The sequence below is a fragment of the Oryzias latipes genome, chromosome 3 (assembly GCF_002234675.1).
Source record: "Oryzias latipes chromosome 3, ASM223467v1".
NCBI classification, from domain to species: Eukaryota; Metazoa; Chordata; class Actinopteri; order Beloniformes; family Adrianichthyidae; genus Oryzias; species Oryzias latipes.
In genome coordinates this window covers 21,736,993-21,758,789 of record NC_019861.2, presented here as the reverse complement: position 1 = coordinate 21,758,789, position 21,797 = coordinate 21,736,993, and the positions used below count along the sequence as shown (strand labels likewise).

The window sequence follows — 21,797 nt, the reverse complement described above, 5'->3', positions numbered from 1 at the left end:
ATATATAGAGCTGCGCACCCGCACACATGGCCTTAATTTGTCTATCAAGCATTTCTCACCGAGGCGACACATGTGACACTAACGTGGGTATGTTTGCTTGAATGCTCTGCTGCTCTGTCCTTGAGGTATTATTCAAAACAGGCAAACTCTGCTTAGTAGAAGGCCTTGTTTAACATCACGTAAAGACACTCTGTATCCAAGAAATATGCAAAATATGAAATGTATTTCTGTTGCCAAGATCAATATCAATAATCCTGACCTTTCCTGTGCTCTCACACAGTTCCTAGTTGAAAGAGACATCGCTGAGGCTTTATTCAATTCCAGGGCAAAATGAAACAAATACAGCTATTATTAAACCCAAACTAAGAGTAAACTGACAATTAAAAAAAGGATGTCCTGGAAAAACTGACAACCTGAGAAACTATGCAGTGAATTAAGGAAGAAGTGAGAGTTTAGAAACTCCCACCAAAAACAAAATCAATATTCTAACTAACTGTGAGGTGATTACACACTTTGACACAGCTAAGAAGAGCTCAATTAATGGAAAATACCTTTTTTTTAGGAGCATAGATGTATTAGACATTGTTTTTTATTACCTTTAATTTGATGGCCTGGCTTCTTGTTGATTCATGTCAATCATGCTTCAAGGCTTGTGACATGTTTCTGAATGACATTAATTCCAAACCTGTTTAGCTCGACTTTGTGAACTGAACATTCTTTAAACGTTTTTTTCTAAATTTATCATAACTCTACTCTCTGGGTATAGAGCATTTGACGTTAAAGGATTTTAGTCCCACAAATTAACATTTTCAACATTAGGGTCAAGCTGTTTGGTCAACAGCAACATCTACCTGTTCAAGCCTTTTCCCATTGACTTATTTCAGTCACAATTTAATAATTTCTGAATACTTAAACATTAATAACAAATCTTGATATCCAAATTTTACTGACATTGTGAATTTCATGTCCCAAAGATACGTTGTGTTAGGATGACTGACAAAATATGGATTTTCATCTTAAATTTTCCATGTTTTGTGAAAAGCTTTACCTCTATATTTGTGGGCTGTGTGAAGATGGGATCAAATTTTAGAAAGGTTTGATACAGCACAGGACAGTTTAGTAAGTGTGCCCGTTTTGCTTTCAGACCAGACAACACACAAATACATCCCAAACTCCCAGACTACAGGAAAGCTGTTGTTGTCTGAGATGTACATGAGTTTGTTGACAGAAAGAGTCATCTGATGTTTCACTGGACTGATTTTGGATTCTGCTCACAACATTCCTTTTTTGTTCCATAGGTTTTATTGCACACTGAATCTGGTCCTTTCCCTTGGCTAAGAAACTCTTAAAAAAGAAACATTAATTTAAAAAGTAATAAAGTTTTAACCCCAGAAAACCCAAGAACAATTTTCTCCTTAGCTTTTAAAGTTAATTTGACCTTTTGTGTTTGATGATAGGTTCATTTTGGGTTGCAGGAATTAACAGCAGTCACAAAATAAAAAAGAAAAAGAAAAAAACAAATACATTACTTTTAAAAATAGATAAATGAAAAGAGAGGGGAAAGGGGGGGAAATTTGGCCTTATGGTTTCAACAGGGTTAAAAAAAGACAATGATTCACCCAACAACTTTTTTAAATTACTTAAGTCTACATATGCAACAAATTACTGATTAAAAGTCACTTTGAATAATTTAACCATTTTCAATCAAAGGATACAAAATAAGGGGGTCGATTATTGAGATATATAAGAACTTTTAATACAGCATTGAATTTTTTTTCTGATCCTGACCAGTATAAATATGTCAAAGTACACAAACATGCATCAAACCTATTCTCAAAAAATCTAAACCAGTCATTGTGAACATAGCTGTGAGTGTTTATGTAATGACAAGAAAGGTCAAGTGACAGCTTATTACACTACATTATATTAGACTGATGTACATTTTTAAGAGTAGCCTCCTATGTATATGGAAGTAAAATTCACTGTGTGGGAAAGTTAGACGTATTCATTGTTGTGGAACATCATTTCAAAATCAAACATCAAAGTCATAGTGCATCAACGTTTAGAAATATGCAGAAGTTTTCCTAAAGTGTTCACCTAATTGAAAACTGTTCATGAAACTTTGCAACCATTAATATTTATTAACACAAGTGCAAATCTCTTAAATTGGGTTAAATGGTATGATGAACCAAAGCCAAATCAATCCTTGTCATCATACCTTATGGGATCACAAGTACATCTGGACACCTGGATTTACAAAAACCCCTGAAAATCTCATTTGCTCTAATATCATGAGGCATTGTTTATTTAATTCTGCAATGCCCAAAGTTAATACTCTGAAGCTTAGGTTTGCCTTTGGCAAAACCGTTTTTGTAATCTCTACAGCGGAAAGGTTTTTGATTCTTTTTCAAAACCCCTTTACAAATAATGGGTTTGTTAAATGGGTTTTTAAATGGGTTTAATATTGTGTAGTTTAAAAAAAATCATTATTTGATTAATCAAAATCCAGCATATTCTATTCAAATACTCATGTTCATTTTAAACACTTTTGTTCATGAGAACTGTAGTCAGATGGCTGGCTATTATTGGAGATTTATTATTTGAATTGTTTAACCAGAAAATATCAAGATTAAGATCACATATAAGAATACAAAACCATAAATCAAAGTAATTAAATCCTGAATATTATGGTTCATGCATTATTGACAAAAATCACATATGCACAAGAAGCATCTCTTGATAAAACAGTTAGAAGAAGGTGGGATCCAGCTGTGACAGTCTCTTAGCTGAAGGAGTGTCTTTGCGTGGTTTGACTAACTCCTGAGGAGAACCAGAAGCAAGCTGCACACAGGCAACGACAGTGTGAAGATCGCAGGGCCATTTCTGTCCGTCTGCCCTTTCAACGTCTCCTGGTTCATCTGATCAGAGGTGGGAGGACTCTGGGGTGCAGGCAAAGTGCTGGAAGGGAGGGTGGTGCGGCTAGCGCACATGTCGTAGAGGTTTCCAGAAAACTGTGTCTTCCTGGACTCTTGTCTCAGAGACTCCCAGATGGCTGCTGCTTCTCCAGGACAGCCAGCCAGAGCCGAGTTGGCACAAACATGAAATGCATTCCAGGACCTTCAAACCAGAAAAAGGAGATACTTTAGATCCTAAGTTTAATAACTCCAAAGCATCCCAACTTCAGGATTAAATCACTGCCATAACATTCACAATGCTCAATAAATTACACAAACAGTATATCAGTATTTGGTTTAAAAGTTACCCAGATCACGTGTCCTAAAAAGTCAAATCAACATCATCATTCCTCCAACACCATACTTCACAGTTTCTGATTTTTTAGACATTGTGATCCCCAGGACATTTCTTTAAACACATTTCAGCAGATCAAAGTTGTACTGTTATGTTACTTTTAAAAAAAGACTTGGCTTTTTTATCTTTGTCATTTGTTTCAGGATGATTGTAAGGTGAATTTTATGGCAGTTCCACTGCTTATATGGATTAATGCAGTATGACTTTGATTGCCTATTTGTTTTTGCAACTCTACCCCTGATTATGGGAAAAAATGTATGGCTAGTTTGTGATTGTTGAATGTGGCTTTTGGCTTTGTTTTGACTAGACTCGTAAAAGCACCAAACAAAAAAGAATGCTATTGTAATCGTGGTCATACTGGCTTTTAATTCAGTTTTGATTTAATATTTCACAGCAGAAAAGGGGAAGCATGTATCCTCAATCCCAGTAGGGACAGTACAATAAACTTAATCAATGTATCCACCTTAAAACAATTTCAATCGTTCCTGTTGTGGAAACGGCTCCAACAAATAACGTTGCCAGAGCTAAAAATCAGTAGGAAAAATTTTGAGAGCTTAAATGTTTCATTTTATCTTGTTTAGTCAAGATAAATAATCAATCCGTGCAACAAAGATGCTTTGCCATGTCCAGAATTTTGACCTCTTTAACAAACAATCAAGATCTTTGTGAGCATAAGCAGGAAGGGAGTTATCAATCATTTATGAAAACCAGGTTTTCCAATCTAAAAGAGCAATGTCGTATACATACAACCAATTTCTGTTTATTATGTTTATTTGACTATTTAATTTTGTTTTTGAAAATAAAAAGATATCAGTCAAATAATAATGCCAAACCTAAATCACAGGCGAAAATGTTTTTAAACACTTAATAAAAATGATCAAATAATTAAGTATCTTAATATAGAATTAACATTTTTTCCAGTATATGTCAACCTCTAAATTTAAAATATGAATGGTATCTAGTGGAAAAGATAAACAGAAAGATTTGGATGATTTAGATGAAAATTTAATGAAAATTAGTGAGACTTTTCATGAAAATAGTCAGGAAATACACGCACCTGCAGATTGAATCAATGTCCTGTGTGCTCTGATCTTTTTGTGTTTCTACTAAACTGTCTCCAAGCGTGAGCAAACACTGAGCAAAGCTTCTGTAGATGGATCCACATGCAACAGGAATTGCAGCTCCAAAACACAAAGGGGCAAGACCTGTAGGAGAAGATTTGACAAGACAAAGATTGACTTAATAATCAGCGAAGCATCATTTATCCATCCTTCCATTTTATGCCGTTTGCTAAGACCTTTGTTAAAAATTCAAAAACATTGATCCGCAGACCTTCCTCAGTTCAAAGGGAGAACAAGGGGGTCCCAAAATCTTTCCAGCTACTTCTGGTTCTACTCCATTGTCTCTTTTAGAGAGACACCCAGTCTCAGAATGGAGCAACTTTCTTTAATTTTCCTTACTGTACTTTTTTTCTTTGATAAAAACATGTGTTAGAATTTGAGAAATCCGATTTTACTGAATAAATGACGACAGTTTTTAGTACAATAAAGGAAACTGAGGAAGGAACCATGTGGCAGTTGATATTTTTTTTAAGTCCAAATCCATAACTGTGATGTGAAACACAGAAAAAACAGCCACATAATATTCTGGGACCCATTTTGTTGAGACACAATCCGTATGGTCCTTGGATGGAACAAACAAATAAAAAAATATGTTGCAGTCCATTCATCTGGAGGGATTATACAATCCCTGATCTTAATTCAGGGAAGGAGGGGAAAAAAAGCATGTACCCACTATCTGAGTGCATTGATCAGCTTATAGATTACACATCTCCCTGAGATTACTAGAATTTTGACTTTGACCAGAATAATTAAATGTTTATGCGCAAGGGGAATATGAAAATTGAAATGGCACAGTGAATGCAGCTTTTTGGTCAGTTAAGATTATGTAATATTTTAAAGCAAAATCCTTTTATTTTAAAAATATCGAGAAAAAATGTATTTCAAAAAATAAAAATGCGTTGGACACTAGGACAATAATTTGACATGTTCCCACAAATATCCAACCCAGTGCTGCTGCTTTCTTGGTTTACAGTTTATTTAAACAGCAGAAATGTTCAGCATTTTTAAATATTGCATGACCAAAGATGAAACCCATAATTGAAAGTTTTAATCTGATGAAAAATAACACATTCACTGAGGATACAAGTGATATTTTCACAGCTTCTTTTCTGGTTTGTTCTGCATCATAGTTCATTTTTATGACTCATGAAGCTCCCGCTGTCAGACACAATTTTTCTGTAAGTTCACTTTAACTCAATGGCTGCTAGGTGACAGGCTAAAATACTTCCACTCCATTACCATGTTGGAGAGACTGGAGAATGTATGCTAGAAATGCCACGCTTTGTGTTGATGAGATGTGCTTTTGTATAAGGCCATCCATTTCCATGTTTGTTTGGTTTTTATCTATTCTTTGTTATTGAAGCATTGTGGTTTATTGTAAATCAACTCAGCTGTTATTATCATATTTGGGTTTGTTTTTGTGTGATTTTTCTGACTAGACTCTGAACCTGCTGGAGCATCCCTCCATGCAAAGATTATCTTATAGGGACTGTCTGAAACATTTTTCCTTTTTGAGATCATAAAAAGATTTATGAATAAGAATAACCTTGAAGGAAATTCCAAATTGAAAGGCACCACTGACTGCTCCTGTGAGATTGTCTTTCCTGTGTTTTATAACAAGCACCTGAAGACTTCAGATCAGTAACAGTTGAAGATTTTGATTTTATAACTTCTTCACACCACCTTTTTATTCGGTTGAAGCCATTAAAGCTGTAAATGCTTTCCAATATTTTTTCTTTTGCATGTCTGTTTCAATTTTTTGTCAAGTGAACACAACTTTACCCAAATACCTTAATGATTAGTCCTCCTTCTACTGCCGTACTTTGCCAAACTCACAGTTTCTGTCATTACAGCAGAAAATAACCGACCAACAATTTAGATTCAGATATCAAGTGTTCTACTTTAATCTGCAAGGGAGGGCGCACAGACTCAGAGTGAGAGTCAGCCCAGCCAACAATTCATTAAGGTAAGTGCATTTGTAAAACCTGGCTCTCCACAATTTCAGATTAAAATACTTTTGAAGCCTTGACACATACTTCCTACTCCAAACCAAAATTTTAAAGAAATTGTATCAATGCTGCAAAGCATACAGGTTAGGCAAAAAATGTTTAAACTTTGTGATGGAACTTAAATAAACATTCAAGGAACAGATACAGACAACAATTATGTAGGAGAAAAACATCCTTACTGAGGCAAACAATGGAGAAAAGCACAGTTGCAGGATCTCCATGGGACTTCATGGTTTATTTCTGCAGAGTCCAATGAAATCAGTACCACCTCTGCACAGGTGGAAAAAAATGGGTCCAAATCCAAAATTGGAAAAAAGTTGCTGCTTCAGGATTGGATCCTTCCCGCCATCAGTCAGGAATTCATCAGATTGTAAAATTACAGCAATGCTCAGAGGCACAACCCAGCTGGATTAACAGTGAAAGGGACGGATGAATCACAGAGAGTAAGGAGGATGTTGTGGTAGTATGTGAGTGTGTGTGTGTGTGTTTGCGTATGTGTACACACAAAAGGGAGGAGTGTACTGTAGAGGGCTTGGAAGCAGCAGACCAATAACAGCATCCCAACAGAGGATTACAGCCTTCTCATTTCCGGTTACCCGTATTTGTAACAATTATTTCATCTCTAAATAATAATCTTTGAAAAAGTGGCCTTTGTGATCTCAGTGCAAGCACAAACCAACTGCTGAGTTTACCTACAGAGTTTTATTATGAGATTGGAAGGAAATGTCTATGTTTGTGTGTGTGAAAGTGTGAGGAGGATTTGTGGTTTTATTTATTTTTTTCATTTCTTTGGGACAGATGGATGATGTCCCAGTGAGGATAAAAGAATGAAGCTCACCTGGGAGTTATGGTGTCCTCAGAAAACTGCAGCAGCCAATGGGTGAACTGAACTGTTGCTAAGTGGGTCATGATGGCGCCACCCAAGAAAGCTGCAAAGCAATTAATAGCCTTAATTTATTAACTGTGATGTTATACAGACATTGGATTTTTTACAATATACCTGCTCATTCCCCACTTAAAGGTCTATTTTATCTCCATCTACTATCTGCTTCTAAATCCCCTTTTCTGTTCCCCAGATGACTCACACTCCAGGTATTAGTATAAGTCCTGGTTCACATCTGTGCATTGATCCAAGAGGAATGATAAATCAGTGTTAATCTGCAGTTTAAAACTACCATTAACTGCAAAATAATCTGTGTGTGGCCACAGTTTTCAATCAATACAGCACAGAATCAAATTTACCACCAAATCTTATCCTTTCTGCAATTTTTTACAGAATTTTGTTACTTTGATACATATTAGACATACTCCCAATTTACCAATCTGAACATAAATCCTTGCAAAATAAAGTTAACACACTTTGTTATTTTGTGGCTTGATTAGAGGATTCCTTCTGTCTCACAAAGATTTCCATGCGCCTTAAAGGCTTCAATGGTCCTACAGACTTAGTTTTTTTTTGTTCTTTGTTTTTTCTTACTGCACAGATTCAAGAAGATGGTAAGATAAAAAATCTTGTGAAACTTTTTTGAAACTTTCAATTTAATAGGTTATATTTACATATCTTTTAGGGATCTAGTATTTGAGATCTTCCTTCTTTATCACAACCCTTGAAAAGACCAATAGCTTTCATAATGGTGATTCATTTTTTAAATTAAACAACTCAAGCAGAAACTTTGCAGTCATGTCTGTAGCAACATAACCGTTTTTGCATCTTTGAATGATTGGGATTAAACTGCACACTTGTTGAAAACTGTCTGTAAAAAGCCGGTTTTCAATACAAGAAATTTTTTAATTTGTTGAATTTGATTGAAAACTGAACCCATGTTTATTCACCCTGGTTTCCAACACAGATTAACTTAAAAAACAAAGGCAGGTCAGAAAACCCTATCAACATAGTAGCACAATTTGAAAAATTAAATAAAAGAAAGAAAATTGTGAGATTCAAGCAATAAAATGTTTATGATGTTAATACAGATTGTATTAGCAAACAAACTCAACGCATGTTTTTCTTCAAACACAATTGAATTGACCTATTTTATCCATTGAATCTATTTTGTATTTTAATTAACAGCCTACAAATCATGTTTTTCCCGCCTATACATACAAAAATCTTTTTCTCTAACTTTTTGCTCTTCAGCTGCTTGCTTTATGTGGTTACCATGGCAACTCATTAGCCTCAACTTGTCGACACAGAAGACATTTTTGAAAGTGTTCTCAAACATGTTTTGCAAAAACTTTAGAAAAACTAACTGTTGACCAGCACTAGCCCATTTTAATAAAACAAAATCTGCTTTAAAAAAATACAGGTAAAATATGATGTGGTTTTAAACATGTTCCTAATAAAATGTTGCATACAACCAACCATGGCTTCTATTACACATTATATTAAAAGCTAAACACAAATTACACAGGAGACATTAATTAGGTGTGAAAAAAAAGAATTCTGTAGTAAACAGCAGCAGCCATAGGAAAAAAAGAGTTGTATAAGTTTGATTGGCATCTCTGGATTAAAGTGTGACGTAATTATGATGGGAGTAGGAAAAAAAAAACAAATCCAGATGAGATTAGTGATCTGTATCCTCATTCTCTTCAATGTGTTTCATCCATTCGCTCGTCATCGCTCCCTGTTTTGTTTTATTTTATCTTGCATGCCTTCGTGTGGGTGTTCAAAGTCATTCATTCAATTTTAGATTCGAGGGCTACCCTAAACCCCTGCATTTCCATTGTAATATTAAGCATTTCAGCACATGTGAGGGGATTAACAATTAGTAAATGACCATGAAAGCTGCCAACATACACTGTCAGACAGATGAAGTAAATTAGGGCATGTAAACAAGCTAAATCTCTACTCCCTGAGCATTCATCCCACAGCAATTTAGAAGAAAGCAATCAAACTGCTGTATCATTTGTTCACTATGATAATTGTTTCTACTTTTGAGAAAAAATCAAATCACAGTGTTAAGATACACATAAAGTTAAGACTTTTTTTCAATTGAAAAAAACGATCTAAAACACAATTTGACAAATTTTGTAAGATAAAACACTGATGATTTTTCATTTCTTTATTTTGTACTTTTTCAAATGTAAAAACAAAAACTGTCATGAACTAATTCTTTTGATCATGAGTTTGATCAAAAGTATTAGCTTCCAAACAACACCAGAATAATAAATCAATATGGATCCAGCTTTTGAAAAACTGTGATAGCTGGATTAGTTGGTTGGACACTTAACTGGGAGTCAATTCTTATATTTTTCTTAGAGATAATACTATTCAGAAAAATCAAACTGCAATTCATAAAGAAAATGTTTGGTAAACATTATACTATAGTTACATCATTGTAAATCATCATTTCATTATCTTTCCTTCTTTGGGCTCATAATTAAGTATTTTTGTGAGCAGCTTCACTACTGTGAGTAGTTTGTCATTTCTGATACCAGAGCGTGAAACAAAGTTTGCTTTGCTCCTGAAGGATAAATGGTGAACCTGATAGCCACCTATGATAACTATTAAATTAAATTTTCTCTGTTTCTAGCTAGCCTTGTAATAGGTCTGTCTGAAGGTGAATGTAAGCCTAACTTGAAGGAAAAAACTGTGTAGGCCTCCAACTGTACTTCTGGAAATTCAAGGAAGCACAAGCAGTCTTGCATTTTGTGAGTGAAGTGTTCTGTTTGGTTGGAAAGGCACTATGAGATCTTTAATATGGGATGGTGTCGTACCATTCAAGGCTTTGGTGATGACAAGATGTCAAGGTCTGAAAGTTTTCAAGAAAATCTAAAGATTTCACAGTCGACTCAGACTCTTCTGATGCACTGTATTTTCATATTCAAATGACCGGAAAACCTTTTTTGATAAAATATTTGGGAAAGTTAGGCCCAAAACAACTTGATATACACTAACTTTGTGGTACTTAAACAACAAATCTGAACATCAGTGGGCGTTACCGATGAACAATGGGTTAACTTGCTTGTCTTACCCTCTGAATGTCTTTTGTTGGCAGTCTTAAATAAATTAAAATCATGCAAAACTTAATTGAAAACCAAATCCAGTTTTTCGGAAAGCAACATTCTCCATTCTGAACTTTGGTACGTCACTGTAAACTGTACTCCCCTTTCATCTCACTTCATTTTAACACTTGAACTGTGATATGTAATAGTTCCTAAAATAATGTTATGCCTTCTTATGTAATCAATATGTACCATTAGATTTTGATGAATTTTTTAAATGATCTGCACTTATGTTAAGTTAAAATAACATACCAGAAGTTAAGAGCTGGATAATAATAATGTAGATATGAAATATTATTAAAAATATTACTTCCTTCCACTTTCTTCTATTAAAAGTGGTTCTATTAAAGCAATTAAACTCCTTTTGACAAACTTAATATGTAGTTGTTTTAATATGTTTATTATTAATAATTATAACTGAATGTGGATGTTCTTACATGTATTCCAGTCAATTTATGACTAATGACTAAGGTTGATATATCTATCCATAGATATATATTTGTGTTGTCTTCTTTGTTTTGTTTCCAATGCTTGAATTAAACCAATTCCAACAATTACTACTAAGGTTTTTCTTTTGACTGTTCAAAAATGTATCAATCAAGTGACAAGCAAATTAGACTGAACGTCTTGTACAAATTTTAATTATTTTTTACATAAGTCAACACAAGTCGTCAAAAATACTCTGCTTCAATAAAACTTACGAGGTCTTGGGCAACACATTGCCTCCTCTTTCCTAAAACACACAAAAATGTACTGTGTACAGTCCAAACCTTTTACATGGACGGGACGAATCCAACATCTGTAAACCTGAAAATACTGTAGAAGTCCATCATCGTGTCACTGAACCAAATGACACTTAAGAATCGACTGAACGTTTTAGCACAATGTTTCAAGGTGAGGTTTTGTCATAGCTCGCCATAGACTAAAACATCTGAAATGTGCCAAACATCCTGTACATAAAACATCCATGAATAGATGCAGCCAATAAACACAAATTCATGTCTGACTACAAATAGGCACATACAGAATCACAGATTAAGCAGGACCTGGTTCATCGAAACAACCTCGACACACAAACACTAAAGTTGAATTATGTATATCAAGATATTAAGAAAGATATTTTAACTAAATTACCTATTAGGGGAAAAAACTTAAACAAATGCAACAGAATCCATATTTTTATGGAACATCTTATTTGACAGCCGAGTCTGCAGTTTGAATGAGTTTGGTAAACTTCTTTTGTTGAAAAAGAATATAGGGGGTGAAAACATATCCGGTGCTTACACTGGACTCCGGTACAATCAGATTCACATTTAATGATTAAAATGAAAAGTTAATGTGTGGGAAATGTTTTCATTCAGTCCTACTTACTGCATTTTGCAACTTTGCCCTTTAATTTTTCTCTGGAAAACAATGAACTAAATTAAGAAATACAAAGTGAAAAAAAACGTAAAAGTTTAACAATAAAGGGATTTTTTTCTTTTCTTTCTTATCAAGAGTTAAACACCCTAAGATGGTCAGTTGAAGTGAGCCTTCTTTAAAGAAGGAATAACAATCTTACGTTGTTGAGCCCCAACAGTGTGTTTATGTGATTAGCAGTTATTTAATTACTATTATCTACATAAACCATCCCATCCTTCACGTCAGACTTGGCGTAAAGTTCATGAGAGTCTGGTTTCAGGCGGCCATGCTTCATTCATCTCCTTGTCCCTGTTAGGGTGGTCTCCAGGTTTGTTCAGGAGAGTTACATTTTCTTTCTGAAACCAACAGGTGGTGAGTGGCCGAGCAGCCGGTCCCGCTCCCGCACCTCCTCCTGCAGCTTGGCCTCGGTGACCCGGAGCTGGCGGATGGTCGCCTTCATCTCCTTCATCTTCACCTCCATCAGCGCGATGATGTCCCGCTGCTCGTTCAGTTTCCGCAGTAGTTCGGCTGACGTGGTTCCAGTCGTCAGGGAGTACGAGTGGTCCAGAGGGCTGCTGGTCACACTCACGTAATGCACTGTGGGCTGGTTAGTGCCGGTTTCCAACGAGTACTCGTCGCTTCTCAGTTCATCCGCGCTGCCGCATGGCGCGGAGTAACAAGTCGCCTCTGACTGAGCCGGTAGCCGCGCGGTGCCCAGGTACTCCCCGTTCTGGCCTATTTGAACCACGGTAATGCTGTCGTCGCCCGCCTCGCCTCCAATGCTGCCCTCGGCTCCTCCGGCCGTGTTCCCAAGCACGCTAGTGGCCACAATCCCAGAGGTCGCTGCGGCGGCGGGGGCGAGGACTGCAGCGTAAACCTTTCTCCCTCTGCCCCGCCGACACCTGCGTTCATTCACTCCACGCAGGGGAAACAGGGACGGCACTCGAACGGAGTAGGTCTTCCGCCCTCCGGCGAAATGCACACTGCAGACTCGGTGTCCTGTGGTGGGCTGAAAGGTGCTGAAGCAGCCGCTGACCCCGGCCCGGGAAATATTCCTCAGCCACTGCTCTCTTAGCGTGGTGTCCTTTGGAAATGTGTAGAAGCGCAGCTCCCGGTCCCGGTGCGAGTTGTTGTAGCAGCCAGGCACACAGCACGTGAACCCGGGCATCGTTTATTCAAAGTCGATGCTTAAAACACGATGGTTAAATGATGCTTGGATTATTTAATTGGTGCTTTTTTTCCGATGCCTTGCTATCAAGCGCCACGGCCTGCACACAAAACTACACGTCCCACAACGCTATCAACTTCCTGTTTATTTTCACTAAAAGTGAGCTGCTCTCCGAGTTTGAGGACTTACTCCAGCCGATTTGATCCAAACTTGCACGTGGCAAAACTATTTCTCACGACGATTTCAACGTTTAAACTTTATATTCAAGAGCGTCGTCTTGTTTTGTTCTGCGGCGCGTTATCAATCCGACCACCCCACTATGTAAACTACAAGTACCAGATTGCTTTGCGCTTCCAATTTTGAGCCCCACATAAATATGGCGCCCCCTGTCGGACGGATGAACGTCCGAGGGGCGATTCTTACTTGTCCTGCAAGTTAATTATAAGACATTTTTATCTCAATTTTATTTGATAAATCTTATGATTTTATTAACCAAGTTTTATATTCACAAATCTAAATTCAGCAATAAATCTCCTAATTTTCTTGATTTACTAGCCCAAGTTAGATGTTACTTATAGAGCAAGTACATGAGTACAAATACCTTGGGGTCTTACTTGATGACTCCTTGACATTCAAGCCCCACATTGAAAATGTTGTGAAGAAACTAAAACTGAAATTGGGTTTTCTTTTTAGAAATAAGCTTTGCTTCTCTTTCAAAGTAAAAAAAGACTTGTGACAGCAACATTTCTATCTGTTTTAGACTACGGGGACCTTTTGTACATGAATGCTTCAAATCATTGTCTTTATAGATTAGACTCTGTGTATCATGCTGCTCTGAGGTTTATCACCAATTGTAGAGCATTAACACATCACTGTGAACTGTACTCTCGTGTGGGGTGGTCATCTCTGTCCACAAGAAGGCAAGGACACTGGTACATTTTTATTTACAAGGCCATGCTTGGACTGCTTCCCTCCTACATTGGAGATTTACTACAGAGGAGAAATGTTGATTCATATTCATTGCGTTCAAATGATCAACTGTTGCTCAATGTTCCATTTGTCCGCACAGAACTGGGAAAAAGATCTTTTTCTCACGCTGCTCCCACGTCATGGAACACACTGCAAAAAAACTGGAAGCTCCCTGATCTTATCTTTTTAAATGATTTTAAAACCAGACTGAGAGCACTTGAGGTCAACTCCTTTAAATGTAACTGTTTTTATAATTGAATGTAATTTTATTTGTTGTCTGTGTTTGTAACTTTGTGCTGCCTCTTGGCCAGGACTCCCTTGCAAAAGAGGTTTTTAATCTCAATGGGACTTTCCTGGTTAAATAAAAAAATAAAATAAATAAAACTTACTTACTTTCCATTTCCCCCAGTACAAACAAAAAAACTGTTAAAACGTATCACCTTGCTCAGCTGTATAATTTAATATAATTTTATTTTCTTGCCTGTATATCCCCTGCCGTTTATTTTAAACATTTGATGTACAGTTTATTGTTCCTTGTTCTTTTGCTGTATGTCACTTTTGTTCTGCATCAATAAAAAAAAAAGTAAGCTGATTCATATTGTCCATTTATTTATTTGCTTGCTTTGTTTCAGGGCTTTTCCTTATATGCACACATATTTATGTTTAAGTTACTGAGTACATTTAAGTTCTTTATTAGTAACACATCTAGTTATTATAGCTATGATTTAATCAATTTTTTATATTTTTAATATATGAAAAATTTTCTTATCTTTTTTTACCTAAATCTTCTGGATTATTTAAAAATTTCTATTGTTTTCACTCATCAAACGGCCTTTGAAAGGTTATTTGTTTTTTGCTAGTTTTTTAGTTCAAGACAAACGATATTCATGCCTTTCGACAAGTACACACTCAAACTTTGGACCTTTGCATAAAGCCAGCTCTCAAAAAACTACTTCTTTTGCAATTATCATTCTCACAACATCAATACAGACATATATACAGTGTGGCTGATCTTTACACTGAGGTCAAAATCAGATTAAGTGTCTGTATAGTTTTAACTGGTATCATTAGATGTGTCACAAAGTAATTAACTAGTACTTACTAATCAAGACAGATCAGCTACGTCAAAAACAAGTGGGGGCATTTAGACAAATAACAAACTTTCAAATGGATGTAGCAAGAATGGTTAAAGTAGTACTCTCAATATATAAACTGTAGTCTTGTATTTTCTGTTACTGTCCACACATAATTCTGCTAACAATTAAATAAATCTTATACATAAAAGTATGCACTTTGCTATTTTCTCTTCTGTCTTCGTCTTTTTGATTACATTTTACAAAACTGCTCTCAGTGCACAAGTTGGTGGAGTGTACAAAGCTAAAAGCACTAGAGTTCCAGGTGAGCTATTTATAAACTTAGAAAAGGCATTTCCAGGAAGCAGAATTGGCGAAAGACTCCTTCATCCAGGTTAACGTCTTGAGGTTATGTCATGGCATCTGGACTTAGTCTTCTTTCAGAAAACCTTTCAGCATCCACAATTAAAATCTCCAATAGGTGTACTTTTAAAGGTGAATCCCTACAGATATTTTGAAAACATAAAGACAAATCTTGAAGTGAAAAATCTTTTGAGAAATGCTAAATGACACTTATATCCCCTAAATAAATGTATATGAAATATTTGTTTTTAATAGAATATCCACTTTTCATTGATACTTTGAAAAAAACTGTGCAAAAGTTGATTAATCTGATCATTTATTACATTTCTAAAATTATCTATTCACAATGAAGTTTATTACATTGCTCATCTCTGAACCGTTTAAAAGGAACCTAAATAAGATGTTTATAAATTTTTAAATTTTATATAAAAGAGCTTTAAAAATTAGCACATAAAAACTAACACATAAATGGAACTATACTACCTTTTTTTACTATAAAGTTTCATTGTCTATTGAAATAAAAATAACGTATTCCTTCTTCAATAAGTTTTAATTCAAAAAGAATGTGTTTAGTTTAATAAAGGTTGAGAGCGAATGCTGCAGTAGTTTTCAATGTTTCCGGTTTCCTCTGTCCTGCTTCTGTTCGCGGCTTCTGATTGGCTGCTCCTGGAGTTACCATGACCCACTGGGCAGTGCCCGGCTGAACATTTACCTGCGGATGTTGACTGGGCAAAAAAAACTGTAGGTACTTCGCCTTGTCGGTACTTAACACAAAGACAGTCATTTTACGATCTGTAAGAACCAAAAGCTAACAAAAGTTTAAGTGTTGACCATAAAGAGACGGTTTATGGCGAGTGTATCTGTTCCTACTGCGGCTGTGTGGTCGGTTAGCCAAAAGTGCTAAAGCTAGCATACATTATAGCTTCTGTTTGTGCCTTTGATCTCTGTCTTCTAAGTTTACTTGCAGTCCTTACGTACGTTTTTAGCCACTGTAAGGGAGCTCAAATAGTCATAAAATGTATTTTCATTCAACAGCTCGCCAAGATGTCCATAGCGAGTTTTCTGTGTTATGGTTTTTAAACTTATTAGTTGGAGGTCGTGTCGTCCGTTGCAGTAGTCGACGAATAGGTTTGTTTTCCGTGATGTTCGAGGCAGAGGCACGAACAAAGTATGAAAGGTATTAGTAATATCAAACCCACCAATAACTCATAATTGTTTTCACAGTGCAATAAACCTTTCTGACACATAGAACTATTAAAACATTTTGGAATGTACCCTTTTTAAATCGATTCGATAATGCAGTTTAGTTCTATGACACTGCAATAATAAGGAGATGATTAGCAGTCGAGTTGGAAAAGCTCTTATCTATCAGAGGCATATACAACAGTTCGTATTGGTTTGTACAAAATTAATCTTTGTCAAACGATCCTGTTTGATATACGGTCCTTGGAGACAACGTTTTCCTGGTGATAAAGTCCCATGTGTTGTAGAGAAGAAGAGATGGCTGACTTTGAGGGTGTGGAGTGTTATGGAAAGGCATGTTAAGAATGCAAATGGCTGTTTGATAATGAACCCTGGACATTTCCACCATCAGATATGGATGTTTGTGGATGAATTAACTAAAACTAAGAGAAAACCCACCCACAGTTGTGCAGAAATGACCACTTCAGGCAGATTGTTTCCAATTTTATAGATTTAATTTAGCATCCACTAACTGCTTTTGCCAAAGAGATGCTTTGTTTTTGTCACTGTTGTGAATATTCTTCCAAGTTTGTAAACAAAAGACCAGCATTTATTTTTCTCCTCAGATGTACGTGAAGATGCCAGTGAAATCAGACTAAGTGGCATTGCCATGTTGCCTGGAGTTGGTGTGTTTGGCACTGGGAGCACAGCCCGAGTGCTGGTCCCGTTGTTGCAAGCCGAAGGATTTGAAGTTCATGCTCTTTGGGGACGCAGCGAAGAGGAGGCGTGCGGCCTTGCAAAAGAACTTGGCATCCCTTTCCACACCAGCCAGTCTGATGACGTCCTTCTCCACCAAGACGTTGATCTTGTTTGCATCTATATTCCCCCATCAATGACAAAACAGATTGCTGTTAAAGCACTGGGTAAGAGTTTCTTTATTATTAAACTTTAAAAATAACACAAAGTTATTTAATTAAAAGAAATATCTGTATGATGTTTGGTTAATAAAAGTGAAATGAAAAACTACAATGGAGAATAATGTTTAAGCTCTGAGCTTTTGAGATATTTGCAAAGGACGATTGTGACCATCCAATCACGGATGTAAACTTTGTTTCCAAAATATCAATTTAAACAGTAATAGTTAACTGAATATGTACAGCAGTAGTGGATGCCACTAGCAAATAATTTTTGTCTTCAACTTATTGTCATTAAGTCTATATACTTGTGCATTTGAGTGCTGTAAAGAAAAATAACTACAACTGTTTTAGTTTCTATTTAGTTTAAAGAAATTATAGGAGTTTGCCTGTAATTGAGATTTTCCATTGTAGAAAAAAATGTCAAAAAATATTAACCTAAAGTCATTGTTTTGATAATTATATAAAGCAAACATAAATTCTATAATCAAAAAAAAAAACAATTTAATGTGAGAATTGAACTTCCTGTTGTTGAATCCATTCCTACACACTAAGCCAAGTTTCCTGTTTAGCTGTAACTTCCTGAGTGCCTTCCTTATATTTCCTTATTAACAGCTACATTACTTTACTTATTAACAGCTACATTACTATCAGCACCAACTGTCTGACTTGATTTTTCTCTTTTTTTTTTTCTCACCTTTTCTCAGGTATAGGTAAGAATGTGGTTTGTGAGAAAGCTGCAACTGCTGTGGATTCATTTAAAATGGTGACCGCAGCAAGATACTACCCCCAGCTGCTCAGCATTATGGGTAATACTCTGCGCTTCCTGCCTTCTTTTGTTGAAATGCGCCGGAGGCTGATGGAAGGATATGTAGGTGAAATACAAGTTTGTGACGTCCGGGTATATGGACCGAGCCTTCTGGACCAGCCATATGGCTGGACGTGTGAGGAGCTGATGGGAGGAGGGGGGCTGCACACTGTTGGCTCCGCCATCATTGACCTTTTAAGCTACCTGACTGGTGCACGAGCTCACAGAGTGCACGGTTTGACGCGTACCTTTGTGCAGCAAAACAGCTTGATCCGAGGCATCCGCCGCATCACCAGCGACGACTTCTGTTTCTTCCAGCTGTTAATGGGTGGAACAGGATCGGGTGGTGTCTGCTGCACTGTGACGTTGAACTTTAACATGCCCGGGTCATTTGTACAGGAGGTAATGGTAGTTGGATCCACTGGGAGGCTGGTTGCCAGAGGCACAGACCTCTATGGTCAGCGCAATGGGAGTAAGGGTGAAGAGCTGTTGCTAGGAGGAAATGGGTGGCTGGGACCAGAGGTGAAGCAGATGCCCCTGCCTCACCTGCATGGACTGAGCTCCATGGTAAAAGCACTGAGACAGTCTTTCCAGGCTCACGAAGAGCGCCGATCGTGGGATCAAAGACCGGTTGCTATGGCGTCAACTTTTGAGGATGGTCTGTACGTGCAGACTGTGGTTGAGGCAGTGAAGAAGTCCAGCAACACTGGAGAGTGGGTGTCTGTGGAGATCATGAGTAAGGAGCCAGATCCCAACCAGAACCTCTGTGAGGCTCTTCAGAGAAACAAAAACTGAGATAATTTATATTAAACCCAGACTTACAGGTGTGACGGAATTCAGCTCTGAATCTTTTTCCTACATTCAGGTGTCTGTGCCGTTTACATCACACGTGACTACTTTGTACTTCACAGTTATTTTATTTTAACAAGCAACGACATGTTTTGCTGTTATTTGTATTTACACTACATTTGTATGCCACAGCTCCATTATTTGGATTCTGTTCAGAAAATATTGCTTAGTTTCAGGGTCAAACTGAGGTTTCGCCAGAATGACCAATAAAATTTGCTTCACCTAACATTTGAAACGTTGATCCATGAAATGGCAAATAGCTGACTGCATATGTAATTAAAGAATGCTTAAATGCTCTTCAAGAGCAGTTTTTGTGAGTCACAACTTTTAAATTTTGGTTGCTTTTGCTTATTTAATTCAGTTGAATAATGACAGCAGAATATAGTTAAACTGTGAGATTATATTTAGCATTAAATGTAGACTCTCATGTGTTTGAATCAGGCATTAAAGGTATTAAAAACTCTATCTTTTACTAAAAGGGAGTGTTTTTCTCAGGTATAAATGTCAAAGTACATGAACGGTTTGACTGCCAAACCCCCTGTTATTCTGGCAGAACTTGAAAAGATTCTCATTTCAAGTTAAAACAGTGCAGAATTATAATGATGGAGCTGTGTTGAGTGGTTTACTTGTTATTTGTTTTCTTTTGATTCTTCAGTTTTTATGATTGGAAGCCTATTTTGTTTTGCTGTCATGCTGTGCCATGACCCACATCAATACCAGGGATTGTCTAAAATAAGCTAAGTGTAAGTCCTACATATCTTATTTGTAGCAGCATCCCCAGAATGAGCCCCTAAGACATTTAAAAATCATTTTCAGAAGTAAGTTTTGCCCTTGAGACTAGACATTTAGTTTGAGAAAGCTGCAGTGAAAGGTTTGTTTACATTTATTTTCAACTAAAAACTATTTAAAAGATCAGACTTATGCAATAGTAATTATTGCAGATGTGAAAGGAGCGTTAAGGCTGGCACAAAGTGTTTTACCCTCTGGAATGTTTTGTTTGTCTTGCTTTTTGTTTTTGAGTAGAACCACTGGATTTAACCCTAAATGAGTATCCTGACTATTTATTTGTCCCATTCACTCACTGCATTTTACTGTTGACACTAATATCAGTCCTGAAATCAAACCCAAGTCAGAACCAATACGCCGTCGAAAGTAGAAATAGGAAGTACTGGTTTGAATGTATGGATCTACTCTTACAAGTTTAGTGCTTACCTCAACAGTGCTTTGCAAATAACACAAGTTTACATCTAATCTCTTTGAAAAAACACATTACCTTTCCCTGTAGAATGCATCACTACTAAAATACATTCCATTATTATTAACCAACTTTTAATTTTTGCACTGAAAGATGCAGCCTATTTATGGAATGGTCGCTCAAAAAGTTGGATTTAATTTGGAGGCATTTTATAATTTATTTATGAGATGGTTTGGACAGTAGTTCCTATTGTTTGTTCTGTGTTTGTATTTCAGCCTGTGACTTTATTTTTAAGCTGTAATATTTGTCTTCTTTTTTTTTTTGGACAATTTTAACAAATGTAACTTCAGCACTAATTTTGCATTAAAGTGTGTATTGCTCCTGTGTTTCTGATTATTTCATGGAATAAAAGCCTTTTTTTCATTTGGGCTCTCTGCTGAGTTTTTTTCTTGAGTTTTGTTTTAGAAATCCAATTTTTCTGCTAAAGTAAGGAAAATACTCTTACCGTTATTGTGATACATTAAAAAATATTTCTTAAAGACACTGTAGGAAATGTCTTTAGAAACCTGTTTCACTGTTAGCCCTCATAAAACCCAAAGCAGACATGAAAAACACGGGTTTTTCTTTTACAGTATGGGTCAGTGACTCGTTGACATTATTTCCCTGTAAATCCTTCCGCTTCAAACATATCTATTGTAGGTATGAATGATAATCAGATGAACAGTTCATCTTCTTCCTAGAGTTGTAGATCAAAACTCTGAGCACTCATTGGTGATTTGGGAGCTAGAGACTAACATTTAGCACCTGCCACCATGTAAGCTCATTAAAGGGCTTAACTGCTAAAGATGGAACTGTAACATCTTGAAGAAGACAGTAGAGATGGACTTGTAGCAAGTTTTAATTGCCTTTTTTTTTTTTTAAAAAAAAAAGGCTTTTTAGGGAAAACACCAAATATAACTTCAGTGCGGAAGACATTACAAATTGTGTTTTATCATTTTTCTTTGAAAGTCAATAATCTTAAAACATAACTTCAAAGGATAAATCATATTTATTTTCAAGATTTATGCTACACAGACATCTAAATAAGAGTTAGCACTATTATTATGTATTGTAATTAAGAAAAAGAAAAAAAAAGAGGTAGGCTAGGGTTTACAAAAACTGAGGTTTAATAGCAGCATACAGTTTTCCAACTGGCTCTGTTCCAGGAAAGGAATTTTGCATATCTGTGTGTAGAATTATACAAAACAGCGAAATGCCTGGTTTAAAAAAAGCGTTTGTTTTAATTTAATACCACATTGCAATAGTTTGAATAACAGGAAGTACAAATTTAAGGGGCTTGACTTTAACCAAATATTCAATGTGCTTCACGTGTTAACTTTAACACATTTTAAAATGAACTTATTATTATTCTTAGCATGAGTGTCCCACTTC

The 21,797-nt window shown here is 36.3% G+C and overlaps 3 protein-coding genes across 3 annotated transcripts; 1 reads left to right on the top strand and 2 right to left on the bottom strand.

Moving 5' to 3' along the window:
• Positions 1-2,574: 2,574 nt before the first annotated feature.
• On the bottom strand, positions 2,575-6,894 carry LOC101167108 (neuritin-like protein). The gene is made up of 3 exons (XM_004067197.4): positions 6,619-6,894; positions 4,367-4,514; positions 2,575-3,117 (listed from the first exon to the last, which is right to left on the bottom strand). Exons 1-3 carry the CDS (start codon positions 6,668-6,670, stop codon positions 2,814-2,816), a joined length of 504 nt encoding a protein of 167 aa, XP_004067245.1. The 5' UTR covers positions 6,671-6,894; the 3' UTR covers positions 2,575-2,813.
• Positions 6,895-11,061: 4,167 nt separating this feature from the next.
• Positions 11,062-14,277, bottom strand: thap11 (THAP domain containing 11). Its single transcript, XM_004067335.3, has one exon. It carries the CDS (start codon positions 13,011-13,013, stop codon positions 12,189-12,191), a length of 825 nt encoding a protein of 274 aa, XP_004067383.1. The 5' UTR covers positions 13,014-14,277; the 3' UTR covers positions 11,062-12,188.
• Positions 14,278-16,025: 1,748 nt separating this feature from the next.
• On the top strand, positions 16,026-20,789 carry gfod2 (glucose-fructose oxidoreductase domain containing 2). Its single transcript, XM_004067194.4, has 3 exons — positions 16,026-16,159; positions 17,227-17,523; positions 18,222-20,789. Exons 2-3 carry the CDS (start codon positions 17,271-17,273, stop codon positions 19,115-19,117), a joined length of 1,149 nt encoding a protein of 382 aa, XP_004067242.1. The 5' UTR covers positions 16,026-16,159; positions 17,227-17,270; the 3' UTR covers positions 19,118-20,789.
• Positions 20,790-21,797: the final 1,008 nt, after the last annotated feature.